At 46.6% G+C, this 26,331-nt stretch overlaps 10 protein-coding genes across 10 annotated transcripts; 5 read left to right on the top strand and 5 right to left on the bottom strand.

Annotated features, from left to right (window-relative positions):
- Window positions 1-368: 368 nt before the first annotated feature.
- Window positions 369-938, bottom strand: N7478_009185 (uncharacterized protein; the record flags this gene model as incomplete). Its single annotated transcript, XM_056925399.1, has 1 exon — window positions 369-938. One exon carries the CDS (start codon window positions 936-938, stop codon window positions 369-371), a length of 570 nt encoding a protein of 189 aa, XP_056778125.1.
- A 695-nt stretch (window positions 939-1,633) lies between these two features.
- N7478_009184 (putative general amino acid permease (Agp2)) lies at window positions 1,634-3,383 on the bottom strand (the record flags this gene model as incomplete). Its single annotated transcript, XM_056925398.1, has 2 exons — window positions 1,634-2,822; window positions 2,881-3,383. 2 exons carry the CDS (start codon window positions 3,381-3,383, stop codon window positions 1,634-1,636), a joined length of 1,692 nt encoding a protein of 563 aa, XP_056778124.1.
- A 5,863-nt stretch (window positions 3,384-9,246) lies between these two features.
- On the top strand, window positions 9,247-10,672 carry egl2 (putative endoglucanase; the record flags this gene model as incomplete). Its single annotated transcript, XM_056925397.1, has 5 exons — window positions 9,247-9,334; window positions 9,384-9,595; window positions 9,645-9,709; window positions 9,772-9,869; window positions 9,921-10,672. The coding sequence occupies 5 exons, from the start codon at window positions 9,247-9,249 to the stop codon at window positions 10,670-10,672; spliced, it is 1,215 nt and encodes a 404-aa protein (XP_056778123.1).
- A 1,017-nt stretch (window positions 10,673-11,689) lies between these two features.
- N7478_009182 (uncharacterized protein) lies at window positions 11,690-11,935 on the bottom strand (the record flags this gene model as incomplete). The annotated part of the gene is made up of 1 exon (XM_056925396.1): window positions 11,690-11,935. One exon carries the CDS (start codon window positions 11,933-11,935, stop codon window positions 11,690-11,692), a length of 246 nt encoding a protein of 81 aa, XP_056778122.1.
- A 129-nt stretch (window positions 11,936-12,064) lies between these two features.
- N7478_009181 (uncharacterized protein) lies at window positions 12,065-12,565 on the top strand (the record flags this gene model as incomplete). Its single annotated transcript, XM_056925395.1, has 1 exon — window positions 12,065-12,565. The coding sequence occupies one exon, from the start codon at window positions 12,065-12,067 to the stop codon at window positions 12,563-12,565; it is 501 nt and encodes a 166-aa protein (XP_056778121.1).
- A 1,388-nt stretch (window positions 12,566-13,953) lies between these two features.
- Window positions 13,954-14,727, top strand: N7478_009180 (uncharacterized protein; the record flags this gene model as incomplete). Its single annotated transcript, XM_056925394.1, has 1 exon — window positions 13,954-14,727. The coding sequence occupies one exon, from the start codon at window positions 13,954-13,956 to the stop codon at window positions 14,725-14,727; it is 774 nt and encodes a 257-aa protein (XP_056778120.1).
- A 1,802-nt stretch (window positions 14,728-16,529) lies between these two features.
- N7478_009179 (glycoside hydrolase family 43 protein) lies at window positions 16,530-17,506 on the top strand (the record flags this gene model as incomplete). Its single annotated transcript, XM_056925393.1, has 2 exons — window positions 16,530-16,742; window positions 16,784-17,506. The coding sequence occupies 2 exons, from the start codon at window positions 16,530-16,532 to the stop codon at window positions 17,504-17,506; spliced, it is 936 nt and encodes a 311-aa protein (XP_056778119.1).
- A 260-nt stretch (window positions 17,507-17,766) lies between these two features.
- Window positions 17,767-19,548, bottom strand: N7478_009178 (BCS1 and AAA domain-containing protein; the record flags this gene model as incomplete). The annotated part of the gene is made up of 1 exon (XM_056925392.1): window positions 17,767-19,548. The coding sequence occupies one exon, from the start codon at window positions 19,546-19,548 to the stop codon at window positions 17,767-17,769; it is 1,782 nt and encodes a 593-aa protein (XP_056778118.1).
- Window positions 19,549-20,880: 1,332 nt separating this feature from the next.
- N7478_009177 (nucleotide pyrophosphatase/phosphodiesterase family protein) lies at window positions 20,881-23,084 on the bottom strand (the record flags this gene model as incomplete). The annotated part of the gene is made up of 3 exons (XM_056925391.1): window positions 20,881-21,236; window positions 21,295-22,561; window positions 22,653-23,084. The coding sequence occupies 3 exons, from the start codon at window positions 23,082-23,084 to the stop codon at window positions 20,881-20,883; spliced, it is 2,055 nt and encodes a 684-aa protein (XP_056778117.1).
- Window positions 23,085-25,050: 1,966 nt separating this feature from the next.
- On the top strand, window positions 25,051-25,572 carry N7478_009176 (uncharacterized protein; the record flags this gene model as incomplete). Its single annotated transcript, XM_056925390.1, has 1 exon — window positions 25,051-25,572. The coding sequence occupies one exon, from the start codon at window positions 25,051-25,053 to the stop codon at window positions 25,570-25,572; it is 522 nt and encodes a 173-aa protein (XP_056778116.1).
- Window positions 25,573-26,331: the final 759 nt, after the last annotated feature.

The raw sequence follows: 26,331 nt of genomic DNA, 5'->3' as shown, positions 1-26,331 counted from the left end.
GTCAACTTGCGATAATTGAAACAATAGCTCATTATCTTTGGTCGTTTCTAATAGGAGGCAAACACTTGAAGTGGTTTACAATATTCCACAAAGATCTGGGGCTCGTCGCCGAACCTCACGACAACCCCTCCCATCCGGACATTCGTGCCCATTCCAAGAATGTAATAACACCACACAACAGTTGTGTTGATTCCACGGTCAGTCTTGATATGGAGGTTTTGATGTTCGAGAAAATCTTGTACTGCCACAAGCTTTATAAATAATGCTTTCAGAACAACGAACGGTAATGACCGGTCTGTGACACTTGACATAATTTTCGCGTTTACAGAGTCGTTCAAACGGCGCTTTTTGATGGGTCGCTTTGTTATTTAAGAGTTTCTTATAGCGTCGTGAATCTTTTTTTCTGTTCTTTCGAAAAAGTCCACATAGACAAAATTGGCGGTTTGTTGCTGACAGGCACTGAGAGCGGCTAGGATGGATACGTAGTCTAGATCCTGCCTCTTATCCACTGCCGATGAGTGAAGCATCTCACTCGTCACAGTTGTGATTGCCTGCGCTAGGGATTCTTGCTCATTTGAGAAACCAAGGACAGACATTTGAATGATCATTAAAAGCCAAGCTGGGTTTGAATCGGTAAGCGCTTGTCGAACACTCGGCCCAGCTCCAGCTTCAAGAACGAAGCCTTCATTTTGAAGAATTCTAGAGAATATAGTTTGATGTGACTGAGCAACGATGCGCTGAAAATTCTCTTTCATATACTCCGCTACTCGGTGACGGCCAATGAGAGCCTCGAGATGCAGCCCTGTAATGCCATCCGACTTAGACCGTTTGATTTCCTGGAAAATGTCAACCGAGCCCAGGAGGAGAATTGTCTTTACGAGCGGCCCAACAACATTTGTGATATCAAGTCCTAGTCGGAAGGAAGCGGGGAATGCCATCATGCATGTTAAAGTTGATGAGTTAGTGCAATGTAGACTGTGCCTGATACTAACTTAAACTTAGCCGTAAGAAGCCATGGGTGACTAGGCGATACTAGTATTGGTCGGTAATGGGACCCAAGGAAAATTTCTTCAAAAATAGAAATGCTGACTCAATTTACCTGCCTTTGGCTATTTGTAAATTCCATTTTTTTCAATCCTCGAACACAGGCTCACTTGATTGCTGTGTTACCTCGGTGGCTGATTCGTATATGCACATTGATCACACTCAGGCGCAGCCGAACATCGCCTCACTGTAATCCTTCCTCCTTTCAAAGTTTCAGTCGATGGCCGCAGCAAGCTCAAGATTTACTTGTATATACTTTCAGCTTTCTTCAACAAATCAAACTTGAACTTTTTTATGACAAGTGTCTCAAGTTTATCACACTACTAGTATTCAGCAATCCACGGCTTGACTACATTACTCTCAAATTTGCACCCGGTAGCTGGAATTACCCCATATTACCGAGCCCAGCTTCAATAGACGCCTGGGCAGCTAGTGCACCCGGGTTCGTGAGTCCAAGCGCCTTTTTCATGAGGGTTGTGCCACTCATTGACGCGCGATAAATTACTACTTGAACAATCCTATTTAGTAATAGTACCGATTTGTTTGAACTTGTCTAAATACATAGTCCACAATCCCATACTACATATAATCACACCTGCCGTTGCTCCTTGTGGTTCCTCCGCAGCCCGAACATCTGTAAGATTTCGGTCCAGAAGCCGGGGGCATAGTCTGTAAAAGTAGCCTCGTAAGCATCGATAACCGGCCGGTCCCAGACTAGGTCTGCTTCCTGAGGCTTGATGAACTTGGTGCGTTTGATCAGTTTCCATCCAATGAAAAGTACGGGTGCCGCGAGGACCATGGTGTAATAAGTGAAAAAATCACCCACACTCCAACTTCCCGGCAAAAATGTCGAATAGCCGTATACGCAGACAATCATAGTCATCCAGACGAGGCCAATCCAAGCGGAGTAAGGCTGAAAATAGCCATAGTAAGGAAGGGTGCGGCGATCGATATTCTGCGCGCGAAGAGCACGATAGAAGAAGATGTAGGTTATACAGATGACAATGTAGTCAATCACCTGAGCAGCGGTGATAATATTGATGAGCCATGTAAGAACCTTAGCAGAGCCGCTGGAGACATTCAAGAATGCAAGGAACGGAAAGACCATCACGACGAGGAGGCAGTAGATCGGGACTCCCTTTTTTGTGCACCGGCCCAGGAACTTCGGTGCTTGACCTTGTAAAGAAAGGCCATACAGACTGCGGCTGCCATAATACACATAGGAGTTCCCGGCAGAGAAAATACTTGTCACTAATAATGCATTGGTGATATGTGGTAGCACAGAAATTCCCAGATTTCTCATAGCAATGACATATGGAGACGCTGCTGCAGTTCCCGAGCCACTAGCTGATCCATCCAGGATGGCCAGCAGCGTCTTCTCATTATATGGAACCACAATACCGACGCATAGGGCGCTTCCGATGAAGAAGAAAGCAAACCGGGCATAAGTTGTCTTGAAAGCGGACTTTAAATAGCGTCGGGGAAGCTTCGTTTCCCCGGCTACCATGGACATATATTCGGGGCCCACGATTGTAAACGAGGCACTCCAGAGAGCGCCCAAAAAGCCTTCAAAACGACCTAGAGTTCCTGTGGCGATATACTCGGCGAAGGGGCCAGGATCATTCCAGTAACGGAACCCATACGCATCATGCTTAGGGTTGCCGCCTACCATGGTGATGAAGGTAAAGAGAAAGACAATCAAGAGTAAGATGCACTTTCCTGAGGCGAGCCAAAATTCAGCCTCTCCATACCACTTGACCGTAACTGCGTTGAGGATGCTATAGTTGAATCCATTAGCCTTTGATCTTGAGAGGAACTACCATTATTGAAACTCACAAGTAAAGGACAATGCAAGCAGATACTACGGCCTCTACCGGGATATCATCTCGCCAGTACGTCAAGACTAAATTCAGAGCTGTGATTTCAAAAGGAATCAAGAGTGCTTCGTAGATAAAAAAGTTCCATCCCGCCCAAAACCCAGCCGCCTCATCCACCCAGTGACCTGCCATTCGGATAAAGGCGCCACTAACAGGCATAAAAACCGCCATCTCAGCCATGCAATTATTGACCAGACCCAAAACGCACGAGTAAAGAGCGTAAGCGAGGAAGAGGCCTGCTGGGCCTCCCTTGGTTAGCCCAGAGGATATTGTGACAAAAGTTGCCGTCCCAATGGAGCCTCCGATGGCAATCAATTGGATTTGGCGATTGCCTAGATGTCGCCTAAGCTGATCGCTATTATCAAGGACTGTTCCTTCCTTCTGGTCAGCCACCACCCGAGGAGCTTCTTCCTCTTTACAGTCCATCGCCAGTATCTTCTCCGTAGGAATAGCCATGATCATTTAGAGAATTAAACAATCGAGGCATGAGCGAAATAGTGGGTCGCTGGCAGGTTAAATACATAATTCCAAGTAGACAAGTAAAAAGTATAATCGTATGTGTAGCTAATCTAAGCTGACATTTTAGCGGGCGAAGTTGTTATCTATACGAATGTCATCCGTGCCACCCAATGACGGGACAGCTAAGTTCCAATGATTGGTTTCCCCGCACTTTTTGCCTTTCGGAATCGAGCCCGTTGGGATTATTCTCCCGACACTTGCTCTTCCACCGGCAACTTGCGCCGACCAGGGCAAGAAAATAGATTGAAGGCAATATGATGCCAGAAGCGAGATTCAGAAAGAAACTCGCATCATTTTTGAGTGTCTTTCAGCAAGATCATGCCTTTCCCGTAATAGGGTGAGCATCGGTACGGAGGACAGGTTCTGAATCCAAGGCAATAGCTGTCAAAAATGAGACCTTTCGTGGGGGCCCAATACTCGTGCACGATAATATTATGATGTAGAGAGAAATATGGGGCTGAACATGGCAGATTCACTCTCGTTGGATACAGAGTTTGTGAAAGCCGACCAATGCAATAGAAGTTAAAATATCGGAAGCTTTCCAAAGCATGTCAAGGCTGATTAGGCGACAATCCCCCTTATCTATTGGTAGGTAACAAAGTATCTTATCAGCCACACTCGCATTCGACTGTCGCAATCGGAAGCAAGCCCGATGCTCCTGATTTAGGTGTTAGGAGGAACGGATCGAAAGAGAGTGTCTTTAATTTGATGCTATGAGTAGTATCATGTAGTGATGTAGTGATATTAGCACTGAATGCATGACGACCTATAGGTGGCCCCACTCCAGGAATTCTTCTTATCGCCTATATATGCAAACTTGATGAGCCGATCCAAAACCTCTTCCATATTTTATCTTTTTATTCTAATCAATGTTTCAGAAAGTTCTGAATGACGAAAGCAGATCTTGACTATGTATTAGGAGACTAGCTAGGAAGGATTCATAGATCTATGATATTATTGGACAGATTCTAAATCGCTATGGCTTTATCTTCTTCGTTCCCCTCATTTAAGATATACTTTTTTCATTGATTAAATAAATCCAGCCCTCGGGTGAGCTTCCGAGGGTCAACCTTAATACGCATGTGGCTTTTCCAATGCGTCCACGCGACGATAGCATGAGTCTCCAAGAGCTCACTGGTGATTCGTGGCGAGACTCGCTACTTGTACATCGCAATGGGGTGCAATATCTTCATTAATAGAGACGACTATGTGCGTGAAGACGAAAGAGAAAATACAAAATGTGAGGCCTAATGCCAAACTTCCTACAGGTAACTAGGTGCCTGGCTATGAAGGCGCGGATGCCAGTGGCTTGCCACAACATATAGTCTGTACTCTGTAGAAACTTCAATTCCAATTGAGATGTTTGGCATAGCACTAAAGCTATGTTTCCTTTGAAAAGTCTATAGCAGACTAATATATGCTCAAGATCTATAAAATATACATGAGTCTACTACATGGTGGAAATTCTAAGATCATATTAAGAAATGACTCTGAGCTTCAAGTTGAATTTCACGAAAATCCAAAAATTCACCTTCCATAATAGCCGTGGAAGATCAAGCTCAGCTTCCAGAGCTAACAAAATTTGCCCCCATGGAGTCGACTCCGGATGGTTAAACTGGGCTTTCATTCATTGAGAACTTTGGTTGATGCCAATCCGAACTTCCCTTCCAGAAGAACCACGCTAACGTGATACCCCCTTTTAAAGCAACTGCAAGCCAGAGACTACTAGCCATTCCGGTAGTCTTTGAGAGTCCACCGCTAGTCATAGCTCCCGCGAACAAAGCGAGAAAAGAAGCAACCCTCCTGTTTCTTTTCGGATTGGCAGACCAAGGCCTGGTATAAAGATTTGCATCAACCAGCAAATCACACAAAAGCGTAGTAACCACCAGGGTTGGGATCTCATCAAAGGCCAAAAGACGTGACGCGCAGATTTGCCCCGCTGCTTGAAATGCGAGGAGGGTTATTGGCAGGATCTGCATCCACTGAATCGCAGCTCTTGGATCTTCGGGCTTGGGGCTTACAATTCCTATCTGGACCACAGAAGCTGCGATGATCAATGCAGCTGTCTGCAGACCAAATGATAGGATAATTGTTGATCTTCGCAGGGGATTGAGAGCGCGACATATGTGAATGAAAAATAAATTACTCATCAAAAAAACAACTAGTGCCAAAAGTGATTTCGCCCATAGGTAGGCTGGATACTCTGGCTGGCTGGACACTCCAAGTGCGATAAAAATTGTGTTTCCTGCTATCTTTTTAGAAGGGAATAAACGGAGCTTGTAAACCTGATTCACTGACCTGTTTGCATACTCGAAAAACTACCCCATGCGTTGAAAGAGAGACCATCTACCAGGCCGCTCACGAACCCACAGATAATGAGAACAACGTCCGCGCGTGTTGGATCTATTTCCACAAGAAGATATTGGGATATGTGCGATATTATAGGGCGTCTTCGTGCGTCTGCTCTTCTCTCCTCAGCGGGTAATGTAACAACGTCATCTAAAGCGCATGACGGGCTATGCGAGATATGATTCTGGGTTCCCTCTCGGCCTTGCAACGTCACGTCTTTTTCAAGAGGACTAATGCCAGTTGTATCAGAAAAGAGTGAGCTTTCAGTAGAGGACATCGTAGAGCGTTTGCGACGTAACAAGACTTTTCTACTTAATTTGATTGATGAAAAGTTCTGGGCTTTAAACTCGGCTTATAGAGTTCGAATTCGACTTCCGATCTAGCTTGCAGGGGTGAATTGATTTAAAAAAAAATACCGGCAAAGATCTGCGAGCTGACGATTTGGTGATTTTCTTGGTCTCTTGGACTTCCAATGAGCTATTCTTGGTATACAGATAGTTGCTCGGGTGGCTTTTGAATCCTCCCCGAATTCAAAACTACCCTTGAGATGAAAATGAAAAACTCCGGATCCTCCGTTGGCTTTTTTCCCCCATGAGCCCGGCGAGTAATGGCCTTTTATTTCTACCAGCTGAGGGTATCATCGGGATAAGAAGCTGCTGATCCTAGGTCTGTTTAGAAGATGTCAAATTTCCATTATTTCACTTGGGGACCTTGGCAGATATGCTAGAACGGTTTCCTGTGACTGATATGTAGTCATCGAATAGCTGACGACATCTTTTTCTCTTGGGTCTTCCCAATTTTGTGAACTTTCCTTGTCTCGAAACATTTGAATGTGGATCGGTGGGTATGCCAAGTGCAGCGCCTCGTTGGACCGTGGATTTAAAAAACCTGGATGCGGCAGTTAATTCTGCTCTGAGTGGAGCCAAGGCCACATCAAGGCGATCGATGAAGAGATGGCAACATCCTTATCAAGGTTCGTGATGAAAGTTCATGCCAAGACCGTTCCGCTCGGCGGGAGCCTAGGCATTCCTCCACTTGAACGCGGAATCCCTCGCGCTGATTGGTAGTGGTATCTTATGAGACCGAATACCCAGCCTCGTGTTCTCCTTGCAGGGGTATCGTGGAATATGGCTACGTTTCAGATGTGAGGCATCAAGTGGCTGGACCTGGATCTCACATGCAGCCATCAAGAGCCACAGTCCTGTGTCTTCCACAGAGGCATCCAAGGCAAAGTTGTCTGGACAGCACACGGAGCTGAATTGTACGGAGCCAGCGAAGTGAATTTCAAGAACCCCCATGGCGTTCTTTACTCAGCTTACACATAACGTCAGTACTTCAATGTTGTATGATGAGGCGATTGGGAGGGAACAAGAGTCAAGAGTCAAGACCCCACAAAGTCAGACTCGACTCCCTCCTCTTAGAACAGGGCATTTGACAATATGTCCATATCTGCCGGGGGGAGGCTTTGTGTCATTCAAGTTCTGCCCACTTTGCGGACCTTGACCATGACCATGGACCTACTGCCCGACGTGGCTGAGCCCTTGCGTATGTCATGAAAGGGAGGAACGTATGCCTTGGCGGGTTTGACTCTTGAATTGGTGCAACATTACAATAGCACATAGTTCTTGATTGGTGGGCTTTGAGGACATGCTAGCAAAAGACCATCCTATTGATATGCTTTTTCAAATCCTTTTTACGATATGCTATTTGACTTTATGTCAGCATAAAAAGTTTTATTTGATTATTACTGGAGGGGAAGAGTGGCTATGGTGGCTGTGTGATCATGGTCGCTATGGCTTCCAAGTCTACATTCTACCTTTTGTGCGATATTGGTTCTTGTCTAGGTTATCACACATGTGACATCCTTGCACAACCTTCCGCGCGCATAGCCAGTGATCTCCCGCTTGTTCAGTCACGTTGGCTTTCAGCTCACCCGCGCCTCTATGATTTATGCACTACGCTGGCTCGCCACAGCCTTCGATTGATTGCAAAGCACGAAAAGCGAGACCTTTCTGTATTAAATGGGGCCTACTTCACGTGACACAAAGACTTTCAACTATCTTGGCCACGCAACAGCAACAGCAAAGACCATAACTTTCCATGGCTCCCAGCGGGTGCCATTTTCCAGATGCACAGTCAAACGACGGTTGTCAATGCTGCTGATCCGGAGTCAATGACTTAAAAATACAATGTTGGGTTTAGTACATTTGACTTGCAACAACAATGGCAACTGCTACCAGATATTCGGTTTCTGATCTTTCCGACCGTCAAATTTGACTCTTATCAAAGGCAAGGGGGTATTTAACATTCCAGGCCAGGATATCCGACCCAGTCCCCTTGTTATCGAGTCTCTAAACCGCGAGCTGCCGTATCGTGTCCAGAGAAGAATGAAGGACTCGAAATGGCCCAATACACGAATGACCTGGCTTTAAAATTCCCCTCGTATGGTCTGTTCTGCTGAATTAACCAACCAAGATGCGCCAGTTGTTCTAAACTTCATTTCCACCGGCAGTCATGTCCGTCACGTTTCTGCAACATGCGTGGCGCCGCCATGCGGAGGGCGCTCCGACAGCACAAGCCAGTAGGAGGTCTTCTCTCCGAAAACACCCAGCGCCATAGCTCCGTGTGACGAAATTTTAAATTATGCCGATTTTTTTGTGGGGTTTTAGAATGTTTCTTTGCTTCATATCAAGTCGAGTTTCAGTCTTCATCACCAAGAACCAACTCTCGGTCGCTGCAATACTTCAGTCTCGACGGCGACGTTCTTTTGAAGCTCAGGATCTACCAATCCCTACTAGGAAGCTTGAAGTCCCTTCGAACACCTCACAGTACTATTGATCTCGCATGAAACAGATGATTATCACTCCTCGGATTGACCTGCGTCTCGAATATGAATAGGAGAGGCTAGCATGTCGGAATGCGGGGAGCTCCACTACGCTTGAAATAAGCCGGGAGGTTGGCTGTCTAGATAGGCTCGATGATAAAATGAATTGCCTGTTTTGGCTCGGAAGTTCCTCCATCTACTCTCCACATTCGAACTGGATTTTTAATGTGGTAGCAGCGTATTGTGTCTGATGTCTAGCCGTTTATGTGCCATTCCCCGTGCCGCGTCTACTGTCATGTCTAATTGAGTCATTAAATATCTGCATGACTTGAACTCTCTCTGGATCAATGGTTCACTTCCGGAAGGCCCTCTCACAGATTTTCAGTAATACTCGGTGAACATTCCGAAACCCCTATTTCCAAACATGGTCACTCGCTGTATTGGCTATTATCATGGAGACCTTTTCCCAACGGTAAAGGGCCGATACGGCTACATCGCCGCGGAGAAAGTGGGCATTGTCGAACTTCCCAAATTCCTGGGATGAGGATCTCATATAAATTACTTCGGAGCTCCTCTACTCGAAAGAAACAATGCCCTCGAGCTGACTAGCATCCAAATTCAACATTCAAAACCATGAAGTACGCTCTACTGCTCACGGCCACTGCCGCCCTGGCTCACGCTGCACCTCATGTCCAGTCCAAGCGGGCTTCTTCCTTTACTTGTATGTTAGAGTCCACCAGGACCTAACTATTGCTGACCATTCTCTATAGGGTTTGGCGCAAGCGAATCCGGAGCGGAGTTCGGCAGTGGGAATATACCGGGTGTACTAGGAACCGACTACATTTGGCCAGATACTTCGGCAATCCAAACACTCTACGATGCTGGTATGAACATCTTTCGGGTGCCATTCCTGATGGAACGATTGGTCCCGAATACATTGACTTCAAGTCCGGATGCGACTTATCTTGCAGACCTCAAGAGTGTAAGTTGTTCTTGGCTAAAAATAAACCCGCGCTCATGGGTATTTTTAGACGGTAGAGTTTATCACTTCCATCGGAGCCTACGCTCTCATTGATCCACATAACTACGGGCGATAGTGAGTTGATAACTTCCATCTCCGAAGCTCTTAACTAGGAACTTAACTCATTCATGAATCAGCTATGGAAATATAATCAACTCCACGAGTGACTTTGCCACCTTTTGGACGACTGTAGCAACGCAGTTCGCATCAAACAGTAAGGTCATTTTCGACACGAGTAAGTCTAGTCCTCTATGGCTCCCTTCTCTTTCCTTACTAATATCTATAGATAATGAATTCAATACGGAGGATCAAACACTAGTACTAAACCTCAACCAGGCGGCCATCAACGCTATCCGAGCTACCGGGGCCACTTCGCAGTATATATTTGTAGAAGGAAATTCATGGAGTGGTGCCTGGACTTGGACGTCGGTTAATAGTAACCTAGTCAGCCTAACGGATCCCAATAACAAGATTGTTTACGAGATGCACCAGTATCTTGACTCGGATGGATCCGGCACATCCGATGTTTGCGTCAGCACGACTATCGGTCAGGAGCGTGTCGAATCAGCAACAGAGTGGCTACAAAGTAACGGAAAGCTTGGGTTCTTGGGCGAATTCGCCGGCGGTGCTAACTCGGTTTGTCAAAGCGCCGTCACTGGAATGTTGGACTACTTACAAGAGAACAATGACGTCTGGCTCGGAGCATCCTGGTGGGCTGCAGGACCATGGTGGGGTACTTACATCTTCTCGATGGAACCACCCTCGGGACCTGCGTATACGTACTACCTTGACATCCTGTCTCCCTATTTCCCTTCCAATTCGGTTGGCTCTATAACCACTTCCACTACCACAGTCTCTAAAACAACAACCACAGCTACATCAACCACTAGCACCACCAGCACGGGGTCTACTACCACTAGCACCGCAACCGCATCTCACTGGGCACAGTGCGGTGGCAATGGCTGGACGGGAGCGACAAAATGTGCCAGCCCGTATACCTGCCAGGTACAGAATTCCTACTATTCGCAGTGTTTGTGAGCCAGACATATCAGAACCATGGAAATGTAACCAAGACCACCGTTCACCTGTCAATGATTACCTCACTATGAAATTACCCAAGTCTTTTGTATCTATAATGCCAACTAAGCGTATGAGGCAGATCGCTTTGTACTGTTGCCAGGATTATTAGAATACTGCCTGCATCTGGAAGTCATTTCTTGTCATATTTGACTCTGTTTCATGTTACTTTCTCACTCCATTGAAATACTTCTATGATCTAAGCTTTCGGGCAATACTTGGGGAAAATCAGGTACATGATAGGTATTTTTCATCATCATTAAATTCTGATTGCGATACAATCTTCACTGCTTCAAACATCCAGGGCTCATTTATGTGGGTCTCCATACACGCGAACACCGATTAGGTTTAATCTCCGCAGCTGGTGAGGTTAAGCTTGTTTGCGTGGGCTCACATAAGTAACCTATTCCTCTCATGGATCTAGATGAATTCTCAATCACTCAAGTGTTGGGCTAGGATCTTCATCTCCTGGTCGAACCTTTTCAATCTTCCAGGTACAATCAAGGTGTTGGCACTCCACAACGACCCCACAGTATTGCAGGATGATTCCATTCGGCTGCATCAGCTCCAAACTTCCCGCGTCACTCTTTCTATCAACTACGAGCGACGCGACTCAAGTCCATGTGTCTACATTCTTGCCACAGCTTAGTATTTTTGTGAAATTCTCCTGAGTTTCTAGAGGAGCAATATATACCATGGACAGCGCGCAGAATATTCCTCTAGATACCACATTCTCACCTGCCAAGGTTGATACTACTCCATCATTATGCGTGTTCATTTGTTCATGGAGCTTCTAGGCTTTCCTGACTGCACAGAAAGTACATAGTATTCTCCTGGTCTTTAACTGGTTTACTCGCTTGATCGAGCAATTCAGGGAATCAGCAATGCCGCCGATGGACGCAAATTCCTGTCGCAGCGCTATTCGACAACTGCTGCTCCCCAGATCCTGGAGCTTCTCGCGGACAATACTACCAAGCTCTATGCGAACGTAGCATGGAACTCTTGTAATTCAAGCGACTCGTCATCAACCCACGCCGAACCTTCGTCATTCTTGATGGTGCCCGTATTGGTCGCGACGGCCGATACTAGGTAGTTGACGGTAGCTCCACTAGTCTGAATGGATCGACCAAGCTTGTCGGTGGGAACCTGGCCACAAATTCTGTTGATAAGCTTTATTATCTTGATAAGATCAAAGCGTCTGACAGCTGTATTGATGATTTCCATTTCAGTGCTTCGGGTAAAGTGGGATACTTGAGCTATATTGCTGGTGCTCTTCTCGTTTTGAACCTCACAGCTGGCAATGGTGTTCGCGTTTTGGCTGGTTCAGATTCCGCCACAGCATAGTTCCCTATGATGTACAACGGCACGCTCGTTCCAGGGTATGGAAGCGCAGGCAGCACTCTTGCAGTGGGCCTTGACCAAATCGAGGTTTTGCCGGACGGAAAGTACCTATATCACCAGCCCTGCAATGGTGATCTATATCGTATAGAGACTACGTATGTCGACGCTAGCCTCACAAATTCGACTATGGCTGCTAGTCTTGAGGACTATGCTGAGGCTGTTGCTTTGACCCTTTCTACTGACGGTACAACTGTTGATGCCGATGGCAATATCTTCGTTAGTGATACCAATCTTCTGGCAATTTGGAAGATTATTCCAGAGGGCCGTGCTACTATTCTTGTCCAAGAGAATTTATTACTCTGGACCGACCTCATGTGGGTGACTACTGATAAGAAGCTGTGGCTTCCAGCCTCTCAGGTGCGCCCTGGGAGTAACGGTCTAATGGCCAGCGCTCCTAACTACTTCTTCACTTATCCGATTGATGTCGGGCCTTCCTCTATTGACCATGTTTAAATCCTGTCACTGACAAGGGCGGTACCAGTCAATATGAAATGGGTCAAAATGGTTTGCAATTGATGTTTTCTTCTCTTCAAGTCAATATCAGGAGCACCAGAAGCTGTATCCAAAGAATCTGTGGCAGATATCTTCGCTCTCCCAGTCGCCAATATGAATCTAATGAGGTACTTTACTCAAAAAACATTTGTTAAGTCTGTCATATATTCAAAATTATCTCCTCGAGTACAAATATAGCCTTCCACGCGATACTAGTATATCTTGACTAGTAAGAGAAATAACATCATATTTAATTGGAATTTAAATTGAGCCACCTGCTATTTATGTGAGTGACATAGATATGCGTATTGTTTTGGGAACAAATTGTGACTGCCAAACCTTCCCTGTAAAATTCCAAGGCGTAGTGATTCAAAGTTTCTCTGAGTTTTGGCCCGAAAACATCAATGCCGTACAGACACTTAAGCTAAGGACATACAAAGTCAGACTCCATTCTGTACCCTCGAAGCCTCGGCCATATTTTCCATAAAAAGCTCCCATTCATGTTAATTTTCCGCCAAGACTCAGACATAAGTCCACTTTATCATCATCGGCTCCACCTCTTGAATTCATGATCAACCTGAAGTGGACATATATCAAGCGCACTAAGTTTCTTGAGTCTAACCTCGCTTGATTATCCGGCGTATGTAGAGCCAGTGGACCACATCAAAATTAAAACACCTGAGAGTCGATTGCGATTTCTTTGGAGGAAAATTGTTTTGAACTTCTGTTTACCTCTAAAGATGCCTTAGATAGTTAATTGTATTGTCAATTGCGATCTCTCCCCTTGTGAATAAATCTCTTGGCTGTATACACGCGACGATCGTTCAGAGCGGGGTCCCGAGTGTGGAGCCGAGATTTCTCTGATCCGGTTAACAACCTCCGCACTTCAGCGTAAATTATTGGAACAAAGTCAATTAAACCCCAGGTTTGTTACTTGACATATGTGACGGTTCGGGTAGCTATGGACGAGCTGCGGGGTTAATGCATGTTGTCTTACGATCAATGGAGTATAAAATCGTTGCTTCCGAAAGGGGCATATGATAACTTGAAACTGAATCTACGCCACTTCAACGAAAGCACATTGCCATACTACGTACTTGATCAAAATAATAATGAAGTTTCAAATTCTAACTCGCTTTTTTCACCTAACGCTCGCTTTTGGATTGGCTCTGTCTTCATTGGCCAGTGCTTCCTCTTCGGATACCTCAGAAGATGCTTGTTCCCGAGATTGCATGACAGTAATTGTACGGCAAGTCTTGGATTCTATGGTAGACCATGATCCTCTTTCCCTCCCACTTGCAACTGTCTATAAATCAACCGAGAACTCGCATCCAGCAGCGCTCAGCACGATGACCTCCTGGCGTACCATTGTCAATGCAGGTCCACCGAGTCTGCTGGCAATCGATACCACGAACAGCACCGCATACTTCGCCCTAGATGTCAGTGAGGGTGATGATACAAAGCTCTCAGTGCTGCGTGGTCGTATTAAAGTTGTCAACAAAAAGATTACTGAGATAGAGCTCTTTATCAATCGCTCCCGTGGAGATCATGGCTTCTCGTATTCAGCTCAGGAGCTTCCCTCGAACTATGAGACACTAATGTCGCCACCCAACAATCGCACTAAAGCAAGTAGAGAACAGCTAGACTTGCTCAGTCGGTCTCTTTTTGACAAAACAAGCGACTATTCAAATCAAATCGGCGATGACTGTCAGTTTACTGAAATAGGTTGGAAAGTGGTCGATACTGGGGTATGGGGGAATGCATCGTCTACACCACTTGGTTGCAGTTGGCCTGCTAGTCATCCTACTGATTCAAACCCCCGTACTGGATTGGTCATCGACGAAGAATTGGGATTCATCGTGACAAGCGGGATGATTCCGGGCAAAGTTTATCCCTACAATGGCAATATCTCTGCTTTTATCCCAGATACTATGACTTCTGCGCAACAAGCACAGGATGTGTGGTATGATGAAATGAAGAAAGAGGGTGTATTGTCAATGGTGGCTCCCACTGAAGCCACAGGTGAAACCCTCGAAGTACTTCAATGGTACAATGGCAAGCTTCAAGCTATGCAGATCAACGTTTATCTGAGCGGGCCAAATATGACATCTGCTTGGTTGTAACATGTACGAAATTTCAAAACATTTATATAGCCATTATTGCGCATCACTTCAAGGAAAGAACGAAATAAAGAATTGAAACCGACTTCACCAAAAAAAATAGAATCGTAGTAGGTTAGAACGTACCTTCAGGCGGGCTCAGCAGAAATTCAACCATGGTCGAAGCCAAACTTCTAGTATTCGGGTCTTAATGAAATCCGAAAATTAAACAGTCAATTTCCCAAGTCGCCTTAAATTTACCTATAGCTAATATAAGGGATCTCGGGTATTCCTTTGCCATAGAGTAAACTCGAATGTTTGTAGCTCTCTCATCCGAGTCCGCAGCAGTCATTAACTTTATCATATTTTTGTCCCTTACCTGCGATCCAAAATGCGAAACCCAAAAAACGAACAACAAATTCAATCAACTTCGCCGCCCTCATGTCACGGCTGGCACTTGGGTCTCAGCATCATTGCATGTCCTTCATCCCCTGCTGTGCCCTGTCATGCGAGGCGTCGATCAAAGCGCACGATCGAACGATGACATCATTATATCACGGGCCCCGTTGAATATCTTTCACCAACAGGTCGGCACTTTCCTCCATGAGCCTCTGAAGCGGAAGAACGACGTGCGGGGAAACTGAGACTATTAAAAAATTTCAGATATGGACCAATAAGAACATGGGCCCGAAATTCAGATTTTCAAAATCGGTGAAATTTCGCCGAGGGATGCATACTCAAGACAATAACAAAAGACTAGGACGGTTGATTTCCTATCGTGTGCCAATCTAATCGGAATGAAAATTTAGATCTTTCCTATACACGAGCCACGTTGAACTGAACAACGCTGCATGTCTAGTCTGCATGTCTAATATTTCCCTTTTGAGCGAGGGATGCCACCCTCGCATCTCTCCTACTGGACTGCATATCCATTTTGTCAATGTCTTGTAATTTCCATGACTTCTTCAACGCCCCATTTACAAATCGAGTGAACTCTTTGCCCTGAACCTTACCCATCCCATGATTTAATTTGTGCGTATGCTCGTGGGCTGATCCCATCGAGCCAAGCATTGTAATGTATTTCCCCACCCCGGTTCAAGCTTGAAGTGACGGTGAGGGGACGATCACCCCAGATTTTCCGGGTCGTAAAGAAATATATCGATTCTCCCTCTTACTGGCTGATATTTGCAATCAATCAATATCACTCCCGAGATTTGGGGTAAGTTTACATCCCTCGTGATGACCCTGATAGAAACAAAGTTCCCATCGCCCTACCGAATCTTACTTTTTCGGGCACTTTCTCGGTTGAAAGCGACACTGGCATTATGCTGTTTTCACCAGTATATGCACTTGCCGGTCCTGCCATTGCAGCATTAAGTTCCGGCCTCGCATCATGGTGCAGGCACGGGTATGGGCACGAACGTGGCTTTTTCTCAAGCGCAATTTCTCCTCCCTCAAAACATGCATTTAGCTAGCGGATCTCCCATGTCATGTGCACAGTACTTCGTAGTTTACTTAGTTTTTCGAGATGGATTTTCCGTTCGTCTCCAAGACAAGCATATCCCCAGTGCAGCTCCAAGGTTGGGAAGTGGCCCGAGTTATGACAGAACTTAACATATAAGGCTTACTTTCTCCCCACAGAGATAATAAGTTCTTGATGTGCCCATTATTGGATCTTGCTTCAATTCTCATCTGGCTTCCCACTTGCCATAATATATGAAATGTTATTCACTTCAAGAATTTTTGCGTGGGCATCTTTTTCCCTAGTATCACTTCCGTCTGTCTTTGCCTCGCCACTTATACACAAACGATCCAATAGCATTCATATGGGTCTGAGCACCGACTTCCCAGACCCAACCTTCCTCAAAGCAGCAGATGGAAAGTGGTACGCCTTTGGATCAAATGGAAACGACAAACGGATTCAAGTTGCAAAATCCACCGACTTCAACACATGGACACTTCTAAATATCGACGCCCTCACCACACTATCAACGTGGGAGACGGATAAGGATCATTGGGCACCATCCGTGATTCTACGAGTAAGTATTAAGCCCATTAGCCAAATAAACTCAAAACACAGCATATCAAAATGAGCCAAGCAAATAAACAAACACTCACAAATGCTCAGGACGACGGAAAATACGTCATGTACTACTCTGGCGAATCCAAATTAAGCATAGGGCACCATTGCATTGGCACTGCTATTTCCGAGAGTCCAACAGGACCATACATACCCAGCAACACACCGCTCTCCTGTCGTCTAAACCAAGGAGGTTCAATTGACCCCTCCGGCTTCCAAGATGCAGATGGCACACGCTACGCCGTCTTTAAAGTGGACGGTAACAGCATCGGGCACGGTGGAGACTGTAATAATGGCATTGAGCCACTAGTCCAAACGCCAATAATGATACAGAAGCTACAAGCAGATGGTGTGACGCCTGTTGGAGACGCGGTACAGATTCTAGATCGGGATACGGTTGATAATGACGGACCGCTCGTTGAGGCGCCGAGTCTTCTGCTGCATCAAGGTGTTTATTATCTTTTTTACTCAACACATTGCTATACCGATAAAGCGTATGACTTGAGATGGGCAACGGCTAGTAGTATTGGTGGACCGTATCGAAAGAAGAATGTTCAGTTGTTGGAGACGGGGCAGCATGGTCTGACGTCTCCTGGTTCGGCTACGGTTTGTGGATGTGGAGATCGGATGCTGTTTCATGGCTTTTGTAATTCTGCAAAGACGACCAGGTGCATGTATGTGGCGGATGTGAGCCTTTCTGGTGAAGATGCGGTGATTTCTTAAAGCCTGGCGAGTGACTTATTTATGAATTTGTTATGACTTGTTCTCTGGAGATATACCCCCTATCTATGGTAGTTTCATGCCGAATTGAATATTTGTTGATGACTGTTGCGAAATGAAGAAGATAGGTCATTTGAATGATTAATAACTGAATTTTCTATTTAGGTTTGCAAGAATGTAGATATGGTTTCGTTATCATCAATCGGTCACTGAAAATAACTCCGGTCGTCTAATTAATTAGATACTAATATGATATTCCCGAATTAAGCAGACTTTTCTTCACGGGCTTTTTTCTTTTCGCGAAGACTCTGCACCCAGGTGTCAGCGCCCTTGATAGCGGCCTCGGGAGTGCTCTTGTGATTGAGAAGGTATCCCTGAATCTCAGCAGCAGTGAACTCAGCGGCAGGAACAATAGAAGCAAACTGCTTTGCTAGCGCAGAGACTCGAGCTTTTAAAGAAGCAAGTCGCTCCTTGTATTCCTTTTCTGCTTTCTCATTCAGCTCCTGGCTTTTAGTGCGCTTCATGTTAGGCGGGCTAGGCGGGCTAGGCGTGCAACCGTTTGGCTGCTTCGTATTCCCATTGCTAAGGCGCCGAGAAGAAGCAGAGGTCTGGGGAGAGTCTCCCTCCATAGTAGCATAAATGGTAGTGAAGAGCTCTTCAATGGCGTCAGAAGTGGCGTAGCGAAACTCAATGCTCATGTCAACGCGACCAGGGCGAAGAAGAGCCGCATCTAGTTGGTCTGGGTGGTTGGAGGTCATGACAAGGATACGGCCCTCGCTAGCGGCGACCCCGTCGATAACATTCAAGAGTCCAGATAGTGTGATTCCATCGGCTTTTGCAGGTTCTTCGGCAGCAGTGGTTTTATCTTTCTCTTCGATCTCAAAGTCTTCACCAGTTTCATCCTCAGATTTGATGTTGGTAACAACCGTCTTGCCACGGCTCTTAGTAATGCCTGCGGTATCGATGTCCTCAAGGAGAACAATACAACGCTGTGGAAGCTCAGAGAACAGGGAACTAAGATTGTCCTCGTCAAGAGCCTTGGAGTTGAGATTGAGAAGGTAAAGCTTCAAGCCTAATAGACCTGCCGCGGCGAAGCAAAGACTGGTCTTTCCTGTACCAGGGGGACCGTGTAGCAGATACCCTCGTCGATACGGAATTCCACGGTTGGAATACCAACGGCGGGTTCGAGGGTGAAGGTATTCCTTGATGTCATCGATGAAATCCTGCTTCTGTTCTACATCAAGGACAACAGTAGACAGAGGACGCGGCGAGCGGGCCATGCAGCGATCCCAGTACCACGAACTCCCAGAATAGTATCGATGACCACGGTAAATAATGGTACGGTTGCCATCTCGCTGGACATACGCCTCTTGGGCTTCATTCAATATATCCCGAAGGATGGATGCATCGCGACCGAGGCAAGATAGATAAAGTCGCTCGTTAATGAGCACCAACCTATTGTTGCCATCCTCTTTTTGTCGCTGGAGCATCAGGGGTCGATTCCTATACCAGAAAACATGGCTTCCCTGAGAGGGAGTAAAGCGGAGTGGTTTATACTTGTCCCGACTGACCACCTTGGCCCAGTACTGATCGAAGTCATCTGCCGATTCGCTACTGCCGGGCTCATCCCATTCTCCCTCAGACTTATCAGAGTTGACATCCTCCTCTTCCTCTTCCTCATCGTCGCTTTGGTAGCCATTCGCCTTGACACCAGCAACGAAGCGATTGGTACGTTTCATATGCGGCTGCCGTGACATCCAGTACATGAAGTAAGTAAAGACTTCATCGTCGAGACGAATTTCGGCCGTGGAAACAAAATAATCTTTAACAAGATCAATCACGGATAAAGAAATGTATCGCACGGCAGCACCAAGTACTGCCAAGAGAATCAGTTGTTGTAGATAGATGGTGGGGTCGATATGGAGATAAGAGACGAGAAATCGTGAAATTAAAGTATACCCGGGCACAAGCACCTCCAGCATGGCGGAGTCGGAGGATGAAAGGCCCGGCCTTGTGGCGGAAGGGTTGGTTTGATTGAACTCCATGATCGATCACCGTGACCTCACAGAAGGGCCCGAGCAATGTGAAAAATAAGGGAAATAAACAGAAGCGATCAACAGCATTTTATAGGGTGTTGATGAGTTGAGCCTCATGTTTGCCTAGTTCACAGACCTAGAGTTAGCGACGCTCAATTGGGAGCCCGAGCCCGGGACCAGCCAGTAATGAGTGACTGCTGCCTGATGTTGTATGCTTGACTCATGCATGTTGATGTGACTCTAGGGCTTAGACTCTGAGATCTGCAGCTTACCAGTGACCAGTGTGGCTGGTTGGTACATGTGTCATTAGTGTGGAGCTCGCAAAAGTTACACAGTGGGGAAATGAAGGATCGGGGGAATGTGTTAAAAGGTGCGATTGTGGCTAGAGCTGAATAACACAAAAGCCGGAGAAATTGATTCATAAAACATATGCACAATAAAACAAATAAGATGAAATAAAAAAGCAAAAAAGAAACTCTCCCTCGGGGAATCGAACCCCGGTCTCCCGCGCTTGACGGTGTTAATGACAAGCGGAAATCATGACCACTAGACCAAGGAAGATAAGACAGCCGAGTTCGACTCGGCCACTTGGGGTGGTTGATGTCAAAAGTCTAAAATTTAAAAATATGATCCAGTCATACTGTACTATACCTCCGGGGCTGTGGGTCTAATGCTCGATGTATGTAAATAAATCACTGCAGACTTAAAGCCTGCAGATTAGCTAGATAGGTATTCATGTGGACTCGGATATAGTGACACCTGGGCACCAACCCTGGGGATACCTAGGTAGGATTTAGCTGGTCCAGCCTTGGAACTTGAACTTCAAGTCCACGGGTTGTAGGAGTAGTATATATATCGAGATCCTGGGCTCGTTCACTGGCGTGGATGGACTTGGTGTCCGAGTTCAAGTTGAGTTTGAGACCGCTGTTCCGTACTACTATTAGTAGTAGTAGGTACCTACAGTAGCCCTAGAGTGCTTGATTCTGAGTGCCTAGACCCGCGGTGCCGTGGACTGCAAGTTTTTAGTATAACAGAAAAGCAACTCAACTACTATTTATGTAAATTTTACTATAGCCCCCGGAATAATCTTGCCTCAAGGCTCCCAAGGCCTGAGATAAGATAGTACTACTAGTGGTAGTCTTGAAGCCATATATACGTGCAGCTGATTCTTCAGACCTCATGAGCACATGGCAGTCTTCTTTCACGAATCAATATATTATCTAACCGGCGTCTTCAGTTTATAAACATGGGTATCTTTCAGAAAATAATAGAGACCAAAGACGATCAGAAGAAGCATAGAAAACTCAAAGTAGCAAAAGATTCTCATATCCGCCAGCCACTCTATGCACTTGAAGGACGATTATCCTTCTGAGCCGAGAATAATTCCTCAGTCCACTCTTTCCACCCTTCTAACTTATCCAACGCGCTTTGCCACCATGGCTTCTTCTCATCTTTACTGTCGGAATCAGCCGCAGGCGATGTCTGGGCGGGTGGAACCTCAGGTGCTGGACTGGTCGGCTCCGACGGAGCAGGCGTAGTAGATGTGAACTGAGGTGGATCTGCAGGTTGTTCTAGAGAAGGCGTTTCCTCATCTGAGTGGAGTCCGACGGGGTTGAGGGGAAGACGGAGAGTTCCATTGTTCGGCAGCGGATCAATCCCCAGAGAGTCACATAATATATTGTAAACCTCAATGTTTTCTAAATGACATGTCAGTGTGTGTAAGTTGGGTGATTCAAAAAGGAATTGAATACTCACGGAATGGTTCGAGTCGGCTATTGGGTGTGTGAGGAAACGCTGGTCCCCGAGCAATGAAGACGGCACGCATCAGCGGATGTTGATGGTCATACCCATGAATTCCCTTAGGTTCGTAAACTTCCCCCGTCTTCAAAGATTCCTTTGCATCAAACTCAGGGCGTTCTACAATGGCCCAACCCGTTTTCGGGATCACCCACAATGGGGCAATGCGATCATTTTTCGTGAAATGGTAACGCTCAGGCATATTATCTAGCGTGTAAAGCTCAAAGGCATGCTCATACTCTGGCGCTGCCTTTTCTAGCTGAGATTGCAAAGTTGCCAAATCCTCCGGTCGCTTAGGACGAATTCCGCGAGACGGCCACCCATCCAGGTGTGCGACAAGATCAAGATCAATGATATCATCCAGCTGTACAAGGCGATCGATCGAAGTGGTAGCCATGCCGTGATCCGAAACCACGACAACATTCACCACGTCAGTGAGATTACGGCTTTTCAGACCGGCCAGAATACCTCCCACCATTTCATCTGCCTTGGAAATTGTGGATCTAATTTCAGTACTGTTAGGTCCAAATTTATGACCATCTCGATCCACATCTGGTACATAGGCTGCGATGAACTGGGGTCGCTCCGGTGACATTTGCGAGTTGTCCTCTGCGCCGGGCAGATCAAGAAGCTCCATAACACGGTTCACCTTGCGCGATAACGCCTCGGAACCATTATATTTATCAACAAAGGTCGGTTCCGGTGTCCCAATATGAGCCTCTGACCCTGGCCACATGTGAATGCCACTTTTGATTCCGTTCTTCTCCGCAGTCACCCACAGCGGCTCAGCATTCCACCACTTAGATAGCATACTGACTGATGGGTGGGTGTAGTAGAATTCTTCTTCTAAAACTGGGTCCCAAAAGGTATTCCCGACTATCCCATGGCTCTCTGGGTATAATCCAGTAACCAATGTAAAATGGTTGGGAAAAGTCACGCTGGGGAAGCTGGGATTCATGTATTGAGGAGAAACCCCGTCGGCAACCAGTGAGTTGAGCGACGGGGTTAGGCCACGGTCGAGAAAGTCCGCTCGAAATCCATCCAGGGATATGAGGATCGTGGTGGGGGCAAAAAGGGCCGTGCCGTTGGATAGAAGTGATTGCAAGGGAATTTGGGAAGCTCGAAAGCCGGTGGAGGCCTTGTATGCGCCTAGAACGAGGATGAGGAAGAGGACGACGACGAGGGCGAAGATTAACAGGTATCGTTGCCAGGAAAATTTGGATGGCTAATGTATATGATAGAAAGCAAATATTAGTCTTACTCGTAGAGGGAAAGATAGAAAAAGAGTTCGTTGGTGCAATATGGTAGGGAATTACCGGTTCGTATATGTAATCGTCGTCATCCAAGTCGGTCGAGGAGCCGCTCATTAAAGATTCATCGTCGCCAAAGCCTTCTTCCATCTCGTACATCAGTTCTCCTTCCTCGCTGACCCTCTCCCGGCGCGACAGCCTGGCTTCTTTGCGCGCCCGGCGCCGTTCTTTCTTTCCAATGCGGACATTGCTCCCATTGGGACTGAACATACGACGTATCCCATGAGCCGGACCCCGTCTCGTCAACAGTTTTTCCAACTCATCTTCATCTTCAAGGACACTTTGATCGTGCTTGGCGAGCTCTAGGGTACTGCGGGGATGGCGAAGGAACTCGTCATCTTCGGAGTCGGAGTCTTGCTCAGATGGTGATCGTAACGAAGCCGCGTCGTTGTCGTAGTTTGATGGGGAGAGCAGTTCTAGGCTCTCGTGATGCAACATAGAGGGCATCTCAGCCACAGCATGAAGACATTGAAGCTGGGAAGGGGAGAGATTACAGATGAGGTTGGGTTTATGGTCGGACCTTGAAAAAGGGAGATCGGCGGGTGAACCCCGGCCCGCCAAGACACGGTTTCCCTTCTTGGTCTTGCATCTTAACGTTCAAGTTCATCGCCCTCTCACGGCAGTGGCCATGCTAACCAATATGAACAACATGGCGATTCGTGATCGAGCTGATCTCAGTGCAAATATTTTGATATCGTCATATCTTGAGGAGGTCTGGCAGTCACGCTCGAACTACGCACCATGCCCAAGAGAAGACCCACTGACAATAATAAACAAGAGGAGCTGATTCTATAATCTCGAGTTTGCAGATGATGAAGCCTGTTTGTATCTTTTCTCATGGCGGTCAAAATGGCGAGCGCGACCGGTGATCGTCTCTCAAATTGGCAAGATTGACAAGCAGCTTTCCTATTCTCCCTTGTTTGTGTCTACAGCCAATCTGGAAACGGGATAAGCCTGGCGATCGGCTGAATGAAATCGGCTTCTGCTCTCCATCTCCATCAAAATGATTCTGGTATCCTGATCCTTGTCAGATCAAGAACATTGGCGATCTTCGGGTTCGGCGCCTTTACATTCCGCAAGAATGATCAACGTTGCAGCTGTCTCAAACCGTTCGACATGTGCGGTTTTGTGCATCCCAGAGGAAGCCAATAATTTACCTTAGATACTGATTGCCTTTCCGGATGCAGCTTACGTTGTCATTTTGTGAATTCATCGCGAATATTGCTCGTCAGTGCGCATGGCTGCACTGATTCGTCTAGGATGTACCCTGATACGCCCAGGGGAACACACGACGCGTGTTTGGGGGACTGGAAGCTTCTGATCCGAGGCAACTAATTAAACCTCCCGCCAAATTGTCAAACACAGAAAGATATTGGATTTATGTTATAGCCTGGTATAATCTACGATCATCTACCACAGCCCAGGTAAAGAGTGTACTTAGTGCCCTGGATCTTGTCTATCGTTACTAGGCCATCTCATGACCAACTTGAAACTTACACGCGGTTTGCATCTAAACCGCTATTGAGTTTTCATTGCACATACTAAATATACGAAATACTAGTATTTGTACCCATCATATATGCGGAGTAACATGCCAGGCGGATGCAGAAAGCGGCCCTTCTCCACGTCCAAATGACGTTCTACCTCCCTTTGAAGATATAAGGCCATTGTCTGTCTCCATAATTTGCTGATCGAAGAATTCCCCGTTGGATATTAGGACGTAGACAGAAACATCTGAAGCGATTATCTCGACTGTTTTCCGCATGCGATCTTATCACCTTCCTGTTTAGGAAATATCACGTGACATATAATGCCCTCACCTCAAGGCAAGAATTCAACGACCATCAGCACAGACGCTGACTGATTCCCCCAAAATCATAAGGTTGGGAGATTGTCGCCGATTTTTGCCAGGGTAGCACGGTGGAGCCTGGCTTTGACCGGTTACCCAGAGTGACATTGAAGTATCCACCCCCGGATGCGGAAACCCGCAATACTGCAAACCTCATCCCACACCAAGGTACCGAGGCTCTTGTCGAAGGCAGAGAGGTACAGGCGATCATAGATAGGAACATGCGAAAAGAAAAAAGTGAAAAAAGTGAAAAACGAAAATTTCTTACATTTTTCTCTTCCGTTACATGTCATCATCATCTACTTCCCTTGGACCCCCGTAAACAGGCCGGATTTGGACAGCTCACAAGTCTATAAGAATGAGGTCCTCAACCCACAATGGTCAGGTTCCGTTTTCCCCTCCTCCAGATCTTGCCATCGCATTACTATCTACTTCACTAGGTATGTTTTTTGCTCTTATCTTGAACCGCATCACAAGACCTTACACTAATCTCCCATTAGCACGCTTCGTCATTCGTTGATTCAGTCGCTTCAAACTTCATCCACAAAATTCACCATGCACTTCACTGCCTCCTCCATCGCCATCTTGGCCGTCGCTGCCGGTGTCCAGGCCGCTAAGCAGCACGAGCCCCCAGTCCACGGCAAGTCCGCTAGCGTTGCCGCCGGCACTGGCGTCAATACCGGTACCCACCCCATCGTGACTGGCTCCCCCAACACCAACGGCACCACCGGCACCAACGGTACCGTCACCGTCACCTCCGCCGTCTGCCACAATGGTGCTTGCTCCACTCCTCTCGCTAGTAGCACCGCTGGCTCTGGCTCTGGCACTGGCTCTGGCTCTGGCTCCGGCTCTGGCTCCGGCTCCGGCTCCGGCTCTGGCACTGGCTCTGGCTCTGGCTCTGGCTCTGGCTCTGGCTCCGGCTCTGGTTCCGGCTCCGGCTCCGGCGCTAGCAACACCCCTGCCTCCCCAAGCTCCACTGGCTTCACCCCCTCCAACGCTGGTGCCAATGTTGGCCCCATGGGCATGGCCGGCGCTGTTGTCGGTGGTGCTGCCTACGGTCTTATGCTCCTCGCATAAGCGGGTCGCTATTACTTAATACTCGGTTTTTTTTATTAATTTCAATTGTTTTTTGTGGCTCTGGTTTTCAATTTCCTCTCGTCTGGCTCCTTAACCCTCTGTATCTGATCTTCTGACCGGGACTTCTATCTGGTATGATCTCAATGGCTGCTGTCCAAAGGATCTTGTTGGATTTGAACAACCACAGAACCCAGACTGAAGGTAAAGGACACCCAAATGAAAAGGACGGCGTTCAGGTGGTGTTTAGATCGTGCTAAATGTTTCTACCGATATTTTTTGGGATATATACCGATCTAATATAATTCTAATCAAAAAAATTTAGTGGATGGAGCTTTCTTTGCTTTCTCCAACTTTCTTCACAGTATGTACATTGTACTAGTAGTATATGTAGTAGTATAGTATCCCCAGCAAACGGTGCAAGCACACAATCTCCAAACCCTATGACCACCTAGATACTAGTAGCTGATCATAAACCATAAACCCTAATTAGAGTGGCAAATGCAACGTCGACCCTGTCAGAGTCATACATCTATTAATAGCTCATGGCGTGCTGAATCAGGACACCAAGAGCAAACCATTGGTTTACCAGGGGCTCTTTAGCTGAGTGAAATTAACTTTGAAATAAGGTTTTCCCAGATAAAGATGCAACCTTGACAGACTGGCTCACTTGGAAGCCATACTTGATCAAGTTGATGATAGGAAGATGTAGATGCGCGCATAACGATCCGCCATGACATAAAAGGGTTTCAGCGCAGATCT

Source organism: Penicillium angulare (assembly GCF_028827245.1).
Source record: "Penicillium angulare strain IBT 27051 chromosome Unknown utg000005l_segment0_segment0, whole genome shotgun sequence".
Classification (NCBI taxonomy): Eukaryota; Fungi; Ascomycota; class Eurotiomycetes; order Eurotiales; family Aspergillaceae; genus Penicillium; species Penicillium angulare.
Note: the sequence above shows the minus strand (reverse complement) of the source record. Positions and strands in the feature narration are given on the sequence as shown.